The following is a 15,827-nucleotide window of genomic DNA, read 5'->3' as shown; positions in this document are numbered from 1 at the left end:
CAGGGTGCTCAGGATTCCCGAGGGCCATTGTGAGCTCGTCGTTCTCTCTGTCTGGAATGAACGTCCCTTGCTGCGCTGCATCGATATAGTGCTGAAGCCTCTTGACTGGTATTCTCATTTGCTCGTCCGTCCAAACGCACTTCCCTGATACAGGGTTCAAGGTTCCGCCAGCCCCGAAGAACCAAGTCCGGCAACGTTCTAGCCAGTTCATTGTCTCTGGTTTGATCCCTTTATCAAGTAGATCATTCTCAGCCTTGGCCCACTTAGGCCGGGCTTTGAGGTAGCCACCTGACCCCGTGCGATGGTGAAGCTTCTTCTTTGCAGCATTTTTCTTGTTTGTCGCTGACATCTTCTTACTCTTTTCCGATGTCTTGTGGGCCACAAATGCGGGCCAGTGATCTCTGATCTTCTCATATTTGCCGATGAATTCTGGTGTCTCTTCTTTGTCGACAAACGTTTTCAGCTCATTCTCCCACCTCCTGAATAGGTCTGCCATCTTCTTAAGAGCATGAGACTTGATTAATTGCTCTTTAACTGGCTTCTCCGGATCCTCCTCTGGCGGTAGGGTGAAATTTGCATTCAGCTCAGTCCAAAGATCATCTTTCTACATATCATTGACATAAGACACCTCAGGGTCTTCCTTCTTAGGCTTATACCATTGGTGGATGCTGATCGGGATCTTGTCCCTAACAAGAACCCCGCACTGAGCAGCAAATGCTTCCTTTGTCCGGATGGGTTCAATCGGTTGGCCGTCGCGCGCGATTGCTGTGATCTCAAACCTTTCATCCGAGCGCAACTTTTTCTTCGGGCCTCGTCTCTTTACCGAAGTTGTGCTCGATCCGGAGGGCTAGAAAAAAGAAGAAAGACGAGAGTTAATTAATATGTGTACATACCAAAACAATGAATGCATCAATTAGCTAGTCAGCACAGGCTTAACTAATATATTTACCTAGCCGGACTCTGTTCGGTCACCGGAGCCGTCACCACGGGCTCCTTCTTGCACCAGCATTGGGTCACCGGAGCCATCATAATCATGTCTTTCCTCCTCCACTCTTCGATCACCGTAGCCTGTTTCTTCACCCTGTTCTTCCAGACCATCATTGTCGTTAAGATACGACAAGACATCACCTCCGGCTAAGATTATGTCCCCCAACACCTCTTCTGCTTCCTCGTCTCGTCCGTGCTCCATTGTTTCTGCAAATATTACAACATGGAAATTATTACACAAACATGACAGCAGGTGGATATATTAGTGCAAACGTAGACCTAGCTTATTCCGGGTTTGGGGTGGCCTCGGCAACGCTTCAAGGGTAGGGCCGCGGCGGGAGGGGGTAGGAGACCGACATCATTTTTTTCTAGGGTTTGGGTGTCCTCGTGAGTTTTGGTCGAGCGAGAGGGCCGGGGGGGGGTGCTCCCGTGGTATAAGTTATCACCGTCAAAGTTATCCGGGAGGGGGTTATATCGACAACGACGACATACATACATGGGAAAATAATGTTATCGGGGAGGGGGTAGGTCGAACCCCCCCCCTCGTGTTGAAGTTATCGGGACACGGGGTATATCGACAACGACATATCCGATAAAAAATAAGAAGACGAAGAAGAAATAAAAAGAGGAGAAGAAGATATTAATAGAGGAGAAGATTGAAGGAAAAAAGAAGAAAAAAAAGAGGAGAAGAAGAAAGGAATAGAGGAGAAGAAGAGAAAATAGATATTCTATTTTCTCTTCTTCTCCTCTATTCCTTTCTTCTTCTCCTCTTCTTTTTCTTCTTTTTTCTTCTTCTTATTTTCCTTTTTCCTCTCCTTCTTTTTCTTCTTCTTCATTATCTTCCTAGCTAGATATATAATACTTTTCTAAAAATGTAACTTTTGCATATATAAAACTTTTTCTTCCTCTTCCTTCTTCCTTCTCTTCCTTCTTTTCCTAAATATATAAAACTTTTCTAAAAATGAAACTAACCTAAAATGTAATAAATCAGAGAACATATATAGATAAAACTAACCTAAAATGTACCCAAATGTACTAAAAATCTAACTTTTATATGCATAGAGAACATACATACATACATATATACATTTTTATAAAAATGCAAAAAACAAATCATCATATATATGAACAAAAATCTAAAAAAAGGACATATAATCAGATATACACACATACATTACTCACACATATACATATAATCTGGAAAAAACATCATAAATATGTGAAAAAACAGAGGAGAGGACAGGGGGTGGCGCTGGCCTGACCAAGGAGAGGTGCGGCGTGGTCGGGGCAGGGGCAGAGGCACGGCGCCGACGTCGGTGTAGAGGGCGGCGCCGGCGGCGTGGTCGGGGCAGGGGCGACGGCGGCGTGGTCGGGGCAGGGGCGATGGCGTCGACGGGGCAGAGGGCGGCGATGGCGTCGACGGGCGGGTCGGGGGCACGGCAGAGGCACCGCGAGGGCGCGCGGCGTGGTCGGGGGGCAGGGGCGACGGCGGCGTGGTCGGGGTAGGGGCGATGGCGTCGACGGGGCAGAGGGCGGCGACGGCGTCGACGGAGTGGGTCGGGGGCGCGACAGAGGCACGGCGAGGGCGCGCGGCGTGGTCGGGGGGCAGGGGCGACGGCGGCGTGGTCGGGGCGGGGCAACGACGGCGTGGTCAGGGGCGCGGCGAGCTCGGGCAGCCTGGCGTCGTCGTCGGAGGGATCGAAGAACTGGCGAAATTTTCACAAGTGCTGGCTTATATAGCAAACCCATTGGTACCGGTTGGTGGCACAAACCGGTACCAATGCCACCCTTTAGTCCCGGTTGGTGTCACCAACCGGGACCAAAGGCCTCTTTTTAGCAGCCCAAAGGGCGGGAAGCGGCGGCCTTTGGTCCCGGTTGGTGGCACCAACCGGGACTAAAGGGGGGCATTGGTCCCGGTTGTTGCCACGAACCGGGACCAAAGGGTGGCATTGGTCCCGGTTCGTGCCACCAACCGGGACCAATGGCCTTGCACAGTGGCGTGGTGGTGGGAGTTTAGTCCCACCTCGCTAGTTGAGAGCGTCGACTACCTGTTTATAAGCACTGCTGCCTCCTCTCTCTCGAACTCCTCTGAACTGCAGGCCTATGGGCCTAATTTGAAACTGCTTTGCCTGTGGGCCTGCTGGGCCTTCTGCGGGCCTGAATCCTGGCCCAACTAGCTGGGTTTCTAGTCGTATTCAGGCTATGGTGGCCCAGGAGGTGGCAGTTTTTTTTATTTTTTTTCCAGTTTTTTGTTTTCTTTGTTGCTTTATTTTTTTATTTTGTTTCTACTTACAACAAAATACTTACTATTGCTATTTTATTTATTTTATTAAGATTTATTTATTTTGTTTTATTATAGTTTATTTCATTTTGTTTCTACTTATTTATTTTATAAAAGTTTATTTTATTTATTTTATTTTGTTTCTACTTATTTATTTTATTTTATTTTGTTTCTACTTATTTATAAAAGTTTATTTTGTTTATACTTATTTATTTTATTTTATTTTTTGCTTTTTGTATTTATTTTATGAAAATTCTTTTTTGCTTTTAATGTTTTGAACAGAAAATACTTTGATAATTTTAGTTGCATAAATTTTATACAGGTTTATAAAAGCTTTTTAGTTGATTCCTTTAGTACCAGTTCTTTCTGCCCTTTCTGACTTCATTTGTTATTTTTCATGCATTTATTGATTATTTTGAGCTATAAGACCCTGAAATTGAAAAGCATTTCAAATGAACTCTGAAAAGGTTGAAAGTTGGCATGGTATCATCATTTCATCCACATAGCATGTGCAAGAAAGTTGAGAGGGTTACGGCAAAAACTGGATGCACTTCGTGTACAAAACGGACAATGGTATCATACTCGTCTCTTACAAAGTTGGCATGGTATCATCATAATAGTTGCGGGAGAAAGTCTTCACTTTTGCTTCGCTTGTGTCATTTGCTTATTGCGCCGTAACCATGGATAATCTTCATCGTTTATCAGGATGCTTGGGTCAGCCTTGACTTTGAAGGGAGGAATTTCATGAAACTTTTCATAATCTTCAGACATGTCTGTCTTGCCCTCCACTCCCACGATGTCCCTTTTCCCTGAAAGAACTATGTGGCGCTTTGGCTCATCGTATGATGTATTCGCTTCCTTATCTTTTCTTTTTCTCGGTTTGGTAGACATGTCCTTCACATAGATAACCTGTGCCACATCATTGGCTAGGACGAACGGTTCGTTAGTGTACCTAAGATTTTTCAGATCCACTGTTGTCATTCCGTACTGTGGGTCTACCTGTACACCGCCTCCTAACAGATTGACCCATTTGCACTTAAACAAAGGGACCTTAAAATCATGTCCGTAGTCAAGTTCCCATATGTCCACTATGTAACCATAATATGTGTCCTTTCCCCTCTCGGTTGCTGCATCAAAGCGGACACCGCTGTTTTGGTTGGTGCTTTTTTGATCTTGGGCGATCGTGTAAAATGTATTCCCATTTATCTCGTATCCTTTGTAAGTCAATACAGTCGAAGATGGTCCACTGGACAACGAGTACAACTCATCACAAACAGTGATGTCACCTCTGAGACGTGTTTCCAACCAACTGCTGAAAGTCCTGATGTGTTCACATGTAATCCAGTCGTCGCACTGCTCCGGGTGTTTGGAGCGCACACTGTTCTTGTGTTCATCGACATACGGGGTCACCAAGCTAGAGTTCTGTAGAACTGTGTAGTGTGCTTGAGACCAAGAATATCCGTCCCTGCATATTATTGAGTCCCCTCCAAGCGTGCCTTTTCCAGTCAGTCTCCCCTCATACCGCGATTTAGGGAGACCTATCTTCTTAAGGCCAGGAATGAAGTCAACACAAAACCCAATGACATCCTCTGCTTGATGGCCCATGGAGATGCTTCCTTCTGGCCTAGCGCGGTTACAGACATATTTCTTTAGGACTCCCATGAACCTCTCAAATGGGTACATATTGTGTAGAAATACGGGGCCCAAATGACAATCTCGTCAACTAGATGAACTAGGACGTGTGTCATGATATTGAAGAAGGATGGTGGGAACACCAGCTCGAAACAGACAAGACATTGCACCACATCACTCCTTAGCCTTGGTATGATTTCTGGATCAATCACCTTCTGAGAGATTGCATTGAGGAATGCACATAGCTTCACAATGGCTAATCGGACGTTTTCCGGTAGAAGCCCCCTCAATGCAACCGGAAGCAGTTGCGTCATAATCACGTGGCAGTCATGAGACTTTAGGTTCTGGAACTTTTTCTCTTGCATATTTATTATTCCCTTTATATTCGACGAGAAGCCAGTCGGGACCTTCATACTAAGAAGGCATTCAAAGAAGATTTCCTTCTCTTCTTTGGTAAGAGCGTAGCTGGCAGGACCTTCATACTGCTTTGGAGGCATGCCGTCTTTTTCGTGCAAACGTTGCAGGTACTCCCGTGCCTCAGCTGTATCTTTTGTCTTCCCATACACGCCCAGGAAGCCTAGCAGGTTCACGCAAAGGTTCTTCGTCACGTGCATCACGTCGATCGAAGAGCGGACCTCTAGGTCTTTCCAGTAGGGTAGGTCCCAAAATATAGATTTCTTCTTCCACATGGGTACGCGTCCCTCAGCGTCATTCGGAACAGCTACTCCGCCGGGACCCTTTCCAAAGATTACGTGTAAATCATTGACCATAGCAAATACGTGATCACCGGTACGCATGGCGGGCTTCTTCCGGTGGTCTGCCTCGCCTTTGAAATGTTTGCCTTTCTTTCGACATTGATGGTTGGTCGGAAGAAATCGACGATGGCCCAGGTACACATTTTTCATGCATTTGTCCAGGTATATACTTTCAGTGTCGGCTAAACAGTGCGTGCATGTGTGGTATCCCTTGTTTGTCTGTCCTGAAAGGTTACTGAGAGCGGGCCAATCGTTGATGGTTACAAACAACATCGCGTGCAGGTTAAATTCCTCCTGTTTGTGCTCATCCCACGTACGTACACCGTTTCCATTCCACAGCTGTAAAAGTTCTTCAACTAATGGCCTTAGGTACAACTCAATGTCGTTGCCGGTTGCTTAGGGCCTTGGATAAGAACTGGCATCATAATGAACTTCCGCTTCATGCACATCCAAGGAGGAAGGTTATACATACATAGAGTCACGGGCCAGGTGCTGTGATTGCTGCTCTGCTCCCCAAAAGGATTAATGCCATCCGCGCTTAAACCAAACCATACGTTCCTTGGGTCACCTGCAAACTCATCCCAGTACTTTCTCTCGATTTTTCTCCACTGCGACCCGTCAGCGGGTGCTCTCAACTTCCCGTCTTTCTTACGGTCCTCACTGTGCCATCGCATCAACTTGGCATGCTCTTCATTTCTGAACAGACGTTTCAACCGTGGTATTATAGGAGCATACCACATCACCTTCGTAGGAACCCTCTTCCTGGGGCTCACCGTCAACATCACCAGGGTCATCTCGTCTGATCTTATGCCGCAATGCACCGCATACCGGGCATGCATTCAGATCCTTGTACGCACCGCGGTAGAGGATGCAATCATTAGGGCATGCATGTATCCTCTACACCTCCAATCCTAGAGGGCATACGACCTTCTTTGCTGCATATGTACTGTCGGGCAATTCGTTATCCTTTGGAAGCTTCTTCTTTAATATTTTCAGTAGCTTCTCAAATCCTTTGTCAGGCACAGCATTCTCTGCCTTCCACTGCAGCAATTCCAGTACAGTACCAAGCTTTGTGTTGCCATCTTCGCAATTGGGGTACAACCCTTTTTTGTGATCCTCTAACATGCGATCGAACTTCAGCTTCTCCTTTTGACTTTCGCATTCGTCCTTGCATCGACAATGACCCGGCGGAGATTATCATCATCGGGCACATCGTCTGGTTCCTCTTGATCTTCAGCAGCTTCCCCCGTTGCAGCATCATTGGGCACATCGTCTGGTTCCTCTTGATCTTCAGCAGTTTCCCCCGTTACAGCATCACCGTATTCAGGGGGCACATAGTTGTCATCGTCCTCTTCTTCTTCGTTGTCTTCCATCATAACCCCTATTTCTCCGTGCCTCGTCCAAACATTATAGTGTGGCATGAAACCCTTCTAAAGCAGGTGGGTGTGAAGGATTTTCCGGTCAGAGTAAGACTTCGTATTCCCACATTTAGGGCATGGACAACACATAAAACCATTCTGCATGTTTGCCTCAGCCACTTCAAGAAAATCATGCACGCCCTTAATGTACTCGGAGGTGTGTCTGTCACCGTACATCCATTGCCGGTTCATCTGCGTGCATTATATATAATTAAGTGTGTCAAAAACCATTACAGAATATCATGAATAGATAATTAAGTAACCAAATTAATAGAAGTTCATCATCACATTAAAACCAAAGTACATAGATAGTTCTCATCTAACAACATATAGCTCTCCAGAGCATCTAATTAATTAAACCATACATTTAAAGTAAGAATTTTTTTCTTTCAGAAAGAAGATAAGAACAAGAGGCTCACCACGGTGGTGCCGGCGACGAGATCGGCGCGGGCGATCGACGGCGGTGAAGACGGGAATGGGACGTGACGGGCCGCTAAACCTAGACAAATCTCGAGGAAAATGGAGCTTTGAGGTCGAGCTTCGAGAGGAGAAAGCTTAACTAGTGTGGCTCGGGCATTTCATCGAACACCTCATGTGCATAGGAGGTGAGCTAGAGCACCACGAAGCCCTCCCCTCGCCGGCCAGAGAAAAACAGAGCACTGGAGTGCTCTGCTCGCGGGCGAGGGGTATATATAGGCACCTCATTGGTCCCGGTTCGTGGCATGAACCGGTACTAAAGGGCAGCCTGTGGTCCCGGTTCAAGCCACCAACCGGGACCAATGGTGGTGGGCCAGGAGCGAGGCCCATTGGTCCCGGTTCATCCTACCAACCGGGACCAAAGGGGCCAGACGAACCGGGACCAATGCCCCCACGAGGCCCGGCAGGCCCCTGGCCTCACGAACCGGGACCAGTGCCCCCATGGGTCCCGGTTCTGGACTGAACCGGGACTATGGGCTGACTCGGCCTGAACCAAAGCCCTCTTTTCTACTAGTGGAGAGAGAGAGAGAATCTTGGAACCATGTTTGGCCTCTCTGTGGTAGGAATTAGGTAAAGAAAGACTATGATGACCCACACACTTGAACCTTCAACCCTTCTTAACATCGCGATTTTCCTAGGACTCAAATAACCAAAAATCTATGGAGTATCTTGATCAGAACCGACACCTTTTCCCCTTTTTGAATTGGGGAGGGGGGCTATTTTCCACCATCCTTCCCATGAAACATGATTAATCATATGTGGATAAATTGATAAACACATTACTCCCATTGATCCTACTCATGGACACCAAAAGACACTCAGAGGACTAAATGCACTTCCAAAGCTCTACCATCCTTTATCGATCGTGTGACTCAAAATCATTTCTTTTGTTAAATGTTTAACCTTAGGTGGCATGGCCATGCATTTTTTTAGAATGATCGCTCGAGGCCCCAGCAATATCTCTCTCATTATAGATGGAAAAATTCCATGTCGACTGGCCACGCCTCATAGCATGCTTCATGACAAACAAGAAAGCAACATTTATAACTGTGCAATTACGGCGTAGCATTTGGCAACCCCTAAGTAAATGTCTACATACACCAAGTATGTACGACAATCTTAGCTCTAAGGACATCACATATACATTGTAAGAGACAACTAAAAAGCATCTCAGTTGCGTGTCAACTTAGGTTTGTCCAACCTTATTTTCTTAACATGTGCACACACTATTGGTTTGGAGGAAGTGTTACGGGACGGAGGGAGTATTTCATGAGAGAGGGGGGGGGGGGGGGGGCTGAATATGTGAAACAAACACTATGCACAAAACATTTTTACTCTGTTTGAGGGACGAAAGAATTTAAATTCAACCTTTTCACACAAAGGTGAAATATCTGTCTAAATATCTCGTGCGAAAAGAACATATCTATATATCCACCTAGCACATATCATCTGCCCACAAAGAAAAAAAAATACTTATATCATACTAGAACATGCATGCATGCATGCATATATAAATGCATTGCATGAGCGCCGGGAAATTCCGAAAACTGGACCATAAGTGGAATGGGGGCCACGAGAGGGATGGCGCCGCATTATTGGATGCTAGTTGGCCCGAAACTAGCTAGCTGCGCATGTAGTGGCTGGCCATGCCCATGCCGCACCGTGTAGGACCAGCCGGGTTATCTGGATAGCCGTGGCCGGCGTGGTGGTCACCCGGTCCCCCGCTAGCCGCAATGCATCGATGCAACCAAGATAGGCACCTTCCCTTTGATTCCCAAGATCTTGGATTATACGATGCTACCCAGTTTATCCCATGGAGTTGCGTGGAACAGCGTTTCTATTTTTGCCTACCGTCAGTTACCAGCAGCAGTTAGCCGTCTTTCTCTTGTTGTTTCATCAAGAAAAATGAACCGACGGCGATCGACGCAGAGACAGGGACCGGTCAGCCACTCACCGGAGTAGGAGCTGCGAGACCCGACCGTGTAGAGCGGTTTTTAACCGCGCCGCCCTGTGAGGTCTTAGAGCGAGAGAAGTCAAGCGGTGGGCACGGCCCGCGTGGGCGAATCGGGTCCGGCCGCGACGTCTCCACGGCCGCGGGCCCGCCGCGCTTGGTCACTCCTCCGAGCGAACGGGTCCTCTCCCCTCGTCGGCCTGTCAATTCCGATCTTCCCGCGCGCCAGCCGGCCATCCATGTCACACTCTGTCCCATGTGATCTCTGCCCCGGCGTCAGCGTCCGCGGCCGCGGCGTCCATCAAAATATCCCGCGCTGCCAACAGTCTCGCCTCACCTCCCACCCACCCGTCCGGCGGCCCATCCGCCACGCGCACGCGACACCGCACTGCACGGCGCCTCGCCCTGTACGAACTCGTGCGCGTCGCGTCACCAACCGGCGGGGACAAAACCGCACCGCTTCCCACCCCCCTCCCACCATCCATAAACCTCACTGCCAGGCCCCGCTCTCCTCTCCTCCCTCCCAGCGGTCCTGCACGCGGATGATCGTGTAGTGATCGGATCAATCAATCGATGAAGGTGCTCTGCTCTGCGTGCGAGGCGGCCGAGGCGCGCGTCGTCTGCTGCGCCGACGAGGCCGCCCTATGCGCGCGCTGCGACCGCGACGTGCACGACGCCAACCGCCTCGCCGGCAAGCACCACCGCCTGCCCCTCCTCTCCGCCGCCTCCAACCCGCCCGCCGTGTCCGCGCCGAACTGCGACATATGCCAGGTGCTTGAATTGGTTGCTCTCTCGCCCTTTCGCTGATCTTGGCCCATCTTTTTGCCCCGGCCGGTAATCTGACGAGTACGTCCTCTGTTTTCGCTACGACAGGAGGGCCACGCCTACTTCTTCTGCGTGGAGGACCGCGCGCTGCTCTGCCGTAGCTGTGACGTCGCCGTGCACACTGCCAACGCCTTCGTCTCCGCGCACCGGAGGTTCCTCCTCACCGGCGTCCAGGTCGGCCTCGAGCCCGACGAACAAGAAGAACCGGTGCCAGAGCCTGAGCCGGAGCCGCAACCGCCCAACAACGCCTCGTCGGCTCCCCTGCAACCACCGATGTGCCCCAGGAAGAGGAGCCCGACGCCGCTCTACAGCGATGGAGACATCGACTGGGCGGCCGGCCCGGACGTCGGCATCACGGGGAACTTGCCCGATTGGTCGGTCATCGATGAGCAGTTCGGCAGCGGTACCCCGGCGTTGAGGCCCGCGGAGCCGGAGGTAATCAAAGCCCCTCCGAAGAAGAGCCCCCGGGTGGCCGTCACGGCGGCGAGCGCGGCCCTTTTTGGCGGGAGCATGCCGGACTGGCCGCTGGACGAGTTCTTTGGATTCACCGAGTTCAACTCCGGCTTCGGATTCGCGGAAAATGGCACGTCCAAGGTCAGTACTAATTCACCCAGAACCAAATTTGAATTACTAATTGTGCAGTCGCAGTATTAACACTTAGCAGTTAATCTAGTTACTTTATCAGGAAAGAAACTCAGTTCAAGTACTAAAAATAGCAATTCTGGCAACCTCTCTCATGATCTTGAGTCAAGCAATTTACCTGATCTGCATCCTGGAACGTTGATCCATAGTCAGATCAGGTTAATCATGTCATGTAATCTTACTTTCACCGGCAATTTTCCGGCTTAAAACCTGAAGTGATGCATCACACAAGGTATTTCACGATTGACATGTTTCTGAACTCACAAAATTGTGACTGAACGATCTATCTATGCCTGAAGAGCTCGCTCCAGTATATAGTAGCTAGCCTTCCTTTTCGAAAAAAATATAGTAGCTAGCCTGTCCACTGTCCAGTAACCTAACAGTGCTGATTCATTTGCAGGCCGACAGCGGGAAGCTCAGCTCGCCGAACCGCCGTTCGATGTCGTCGTCCTCCTCCGGAAACGCCGCCCAGAACGCGCAAGATTTCTTCGGCCAGGTGCCGGAGGTCCACTGGTCGAGGTCGTCCATGCCGGAGCTCCCCTCCCCGCCGACGGCCTCAGGCCTCCACTGGCAGGGAGACCCGCATTACGGCTCTGCCTCTGACTCCGCGGCCGTGTTCGTGCCGGACATCTGCTCCCCGGAGAACCCCTTCCGGTGCTTCACGGCGGGCGCCGATCAACAGCTCAAGCGCCGGCGGCGATGCTAACATGGCAACGGCGGAGACGCTGGCCGTCGGTCGATCAGGTCGTGCCGGAACTAGATTGCAGGTCGTGTGCTTGGAAGCTGAAACTAGCGTGCAGAAGAGAAGACTGAAGAAGGAGATGATGCTACTAATAGATGGGCTAGTGGTTAGTATGATACTGTGATCCACATACATATACCGCAGATCGGCAGTAGCTCTGGGACTGATTAGTTGTTAATTACGGGGTCTGTTTGTGCATCGTTGCTTGTAATTGTGAGTTTAGCTCGGGATGTTAAACGAAAACAGTGGTAAAAACTAAGGAAAGGCAATAAAAACAGTGAGAGTGCAATGGTTGGCACTAGATGTTTGGAATGGACGATTTCGCAGCGGAGTGTTTTCAGCTGGTCTGTTGGGCTGTCAGAAGGATCATTATGTGATGCATCAGCTCGATCTGTAAACGCTGTACCTTCTGCTGACTTTGTTAATTGAGAGCGTTGAGCTCTGCTTTGCGCTAATTGTTCTGACTTTGCAAGCGATCGCCGTTCCCACGTGCGTGTTGGATTAAAGCTGGGGTTGTTATGATTGGATCAGATGGTAGCTTGCAAGTTAAAACTCCTGCTAATTAACTCTGTTCTGACTTTAGTCTCAGTGCAAGTGTAAATGTTGGGAAATTTTTGCCCAGGCATAGGGATGTGACTTGTGAGACTTGGGAGATTTAGGGCATGTTTGGTACACCAGGCGTGGAGCGAGGTTGACAGAGAACCATAGCGGTGGAGCGACCCTCATGTCGACCTTTTTCGGCTGACATTTGGTGAAATTACTAGTAGAAGCAAAAGGCGCGGTCTTGCTGCGCCGTTTTTCTTTATCATGTTAAAAGTGTCACAACAATTTCATTGCGCAAATCATCAAACCTTTGCTTCCCCATTGAACAACCCTTAACTCCCCATACCATAACAAACATATTCACATACAACCTTGACTTATCAATTATAGGCACCATGCTCCTGTTAGCTAAAAGATATAGTTAATTATAAGACTCATATTTTTTTTCCGAAAAGGGGGACTCCCCGGCCTCTGCATCGGAACGATGCATACGGCCACATTTATAGATAAATAAAGAGGTTCAACAAGATCTTATAGTCTGAAAACAGAAAAACGGCAAGCTCACAAAGAGCCACAACGCCAAAAACAAAAGGCCCAAAAGCCACAACCGGTTGGCAAAACAAAGATAGGTAAACTAATCGCCTATCCTGTTACATGACCGCCATCCAAACCGGTTGAAGATATCCCGCGCTACCATCTCCCACCGGACAGATCCAGTAACCAAACGCTCCCTGGCCTCCGTCGGAGTGAGTAATGACCACGTACGGATCAGCGCAGTAGCTCGGAATAAAACCTGCAAAAAATGAATAGTTGTTGTTCTGTTAAAAGCCAAATCATTTCTGCAGTTCCAAATTGCCCATAACGACGCACATACTCCTACGCGAATGTGTCTAGCTATTTCGACTCTATCCCAACAAGCCACGTTCCAAATAACGTACTGACCGAATTCGGAGGAGTAATGTTAAAGGCATGCACCGTGCGCCACAAAACTCTCGCCAACGGGCAATCAAAGAAGAGGTGCTTGATAGTTTCGTCCCGATCACAAAAACTACACCTAGTAGACCCTGTCCAGTTGCGCTTAATCAAATTATCCTTTGTTAAAATGACTTATTTATGTACAAACCACATAAACACTTTAATTTTCAAAGGAACTTTGACTTTCCAAACATGTTTGGAACTAGGAATAGCACTAGAGTTAATGACATCGATATACATCGACTTGACTGTGAACTCTCCAGACCTAGTAAGCTTCCAACACAACTGATCGGGCTGATGAGCTAGCTGAACCTCCATCAGTCTACTCACCAAATGAAGCCATGCTTCCCACCGGTCCCCAACAAGCACCCTCCTAAACTGAATATTAAGAGGAATTGACTGCATAATCGTTGGAACAAGAGCATCACGTCGGGGAACAATACGATATAGGGACGGATACTGAAGCGCCAACGGCATTTCACCAAGCCAAGTATCCTCCCAGAAGCGAGTGGTGTTTCCATTACCGACAATAAACTTTGTTCTATTAAAGAAGGCAGCGTTGACTCTCATAAGCCCCTTCCAAAACGGCGAGTCAGCCGGTCTCACTATCACCTGGGACAAAGTCTTGGACTGCAGATATTTACTACGGAGAATCTGCACCCACGTTGCCTCAGAATTATAAGACTCATATATAGCATTCTAAAAAAAGAAAGATCAAATCTAGCATCTATGGATCAAAGTCTATTTGTCACGTTTTGCCATAATTGCATGACCGACATGACTGTCATTATGTGGTCTCAATGCTACCATTTTAGGCCCTCTTTGATTTGCAGGATTTTCAAAACGCGGGAATAGGGAAAATACAGGATTTGAGTGGCATGCCACTTGAATCCTATAGGATTAGCATAGAGTGTTTGATGCTACATGAAATATAAAGGAATTGAAACAAGTGGTTGAAGTGGATGCTAGATTTCCAATGAAATATAGTACACTTGATTCCATAGGAAAAAATCCTATAGAATTCAATCCTATGAATCAAACGACAAACGTAGGAAAAAATCCTAAGGATTCTAACCCTCCAAAAATCCCACGGAATTCCTTTGAATCAAAGGAGCCCTTCTGGGATCATAATCTAGCAAAAGGAGAATAATGCGTGAAAGACTACACCTGCTACTTGTAAAACTATTCTTTCTACTGATTCTAAAACAACACGTCATACACTACAGGAAAAATAAATTAAGCTGAGTATAAAAAATACACGGGAAGACCGATTTAACCTCGCAAACAGTATGCTGAGTGTTACACTCGACTTATAGTATTCTGCGACATTCCGTCGGCTTATGTCATGTAAGCCAAGTGTCACTTCACAGGTACTCGCCTTACCTGTAAGTCGAGAATAAAGCAGTGGCACCCGACAAGAAAAGTGGGATCACGTCCGGCAATAACTAACGGAGGTGCCACCTGGCCCACCTGTAAGCCGAGTGTTTCTTTAAGCCGTGTGCCCGGACGGCCACACGGTTTACTGGTAAGCCGTGATGGCAGTGTAAGCCATGTGTTTGTCATGGTTCATAGTGTAAACGTAAGCTGAGGGAGAGGAGAACGATGTGTACCTATTGACAGTGTCCTAGACTAGGGGTACCAACCTAGTTGGCCCAAAGTCCGTGGGCCGAGCCCATGGCCCACTGTTCTTATAAGGAAGGACTCCGAAAGCCTCGCACTTCGGCATGATCAAGGTGGACTTCGCCGAAGACTTGACGTGTACTCCAAGGACTGCGTTGGCCGTCGGTGTATGTATCACTAGATTGGCAACCGATCATGTGTAGCTCTAGGTACCCCCAGTGTCTGTATAAACTGAGGGGTTTAGTCCGTAGAGACCACAGTCACAATTACAACCATCTAGCCTTAGGGTTAGAACACAACTTACGATCTTGAGGTAGATCAAGCATGTATTCGATACATCATCATCAATACAATCAAAGCGGGACACAGGGTATTACCTCTTCGGAAGGGCCCAAACCTTGGTAAATACTGTCCCCTTCTCTCCTGTTACCCATATATCTGAGATCCATAGCTCGGGACCACCTACCCGAAGTCTGCCGGTTTTAGTACCAACATTGGTGCTTTCACTGAGAGTTCCGCTGTGCGATAGAAAAAGGATCAATGGCTTGTCTGCAGATCAACTTCAACACCAGCTGTGGTGACATCTTCGACCCGAGACAGCTCTTTGCATTCGGCAGTATTATCCTACACGCCAACTCAACGGGTCATCTCGCCCACGTCGAGAATTTCGCCCCGCCAAGTTGTCACGTTTGGGAGCTTGGAATAAACCTCTGATTCGCGTGGTGAGCTCGTCCTCTCTGACTGGATGACAAGTCGGGTCGGGAACCCTTTGGCCACCGCTGGCTTGACCTCGGAGTCGACCTCCGATCTGGGCTACAGATCGGATCTCGCTATGGATCCGACCTCAAGCACGGAACCGATCGCTGTCACGCTGAGCTTTGACTCAAGAACGGACCCGATCCTTTCATTAGGCCTTGACCTCGATCCAAGCCCGAATACGGACCCATCGTCAAGTTCGGATCTGATCTCCCCCGTTGAC

General features: G+C 48.4%; 1 protein-coding gene across 1 annotated transcript; it reads left to right on the top strand.

Annotated features, from left to right (window-relative positions):
* Positions 1 to 9,794: 9,794 nt before the first annotated feature.
* On the top strand, positions 9,795 to 12,022 carry LOC109777871 (B-box zinc finger protein 22). Its single transcript, XM_020336428.4, has 3 exons — positions 9,795 to 10,272; positions 10,375 to 10,920; positions 11,369 to 12,022. The coding sequence occupies exons 1-3, from the start codon at positions 10,075 to 10,077 to the stop codon at positions 11,672 to 11,674; spliced, it is 1,050 nt and encodes a 349-aa protein (XP_020192017.1). The 5' UTR covers positions 9,795 to 10,074; the 3' UTR covers positions 11,675 to 12,022.
* The last annotated feature ends 3,805 nt before the right edge of the window (positions 12,023 to 15,827 follow it).

This window comes from Aegilops tauschii, chromosome 3, assembly GCF_002575655.3.
Source record: "Aegilops tauschii subsp. strangulata cultivar AL8/78 chromosome 3, Aet v6.0, whole genome shotgun sequence".
Classification (NCBI taxonomy): domain Eukaryota; kingdom Viridiplantae; phylum Streptophyta; class Magnoliopsida; order Poales; family Poaceae; genus Aegilops; species Aegilops tauschii.
The sequence above is the reverse complement of the archived record's forward strand: the minus strand, read 5'-3'. Positions and strand labels throughout refer to the sequence as shown.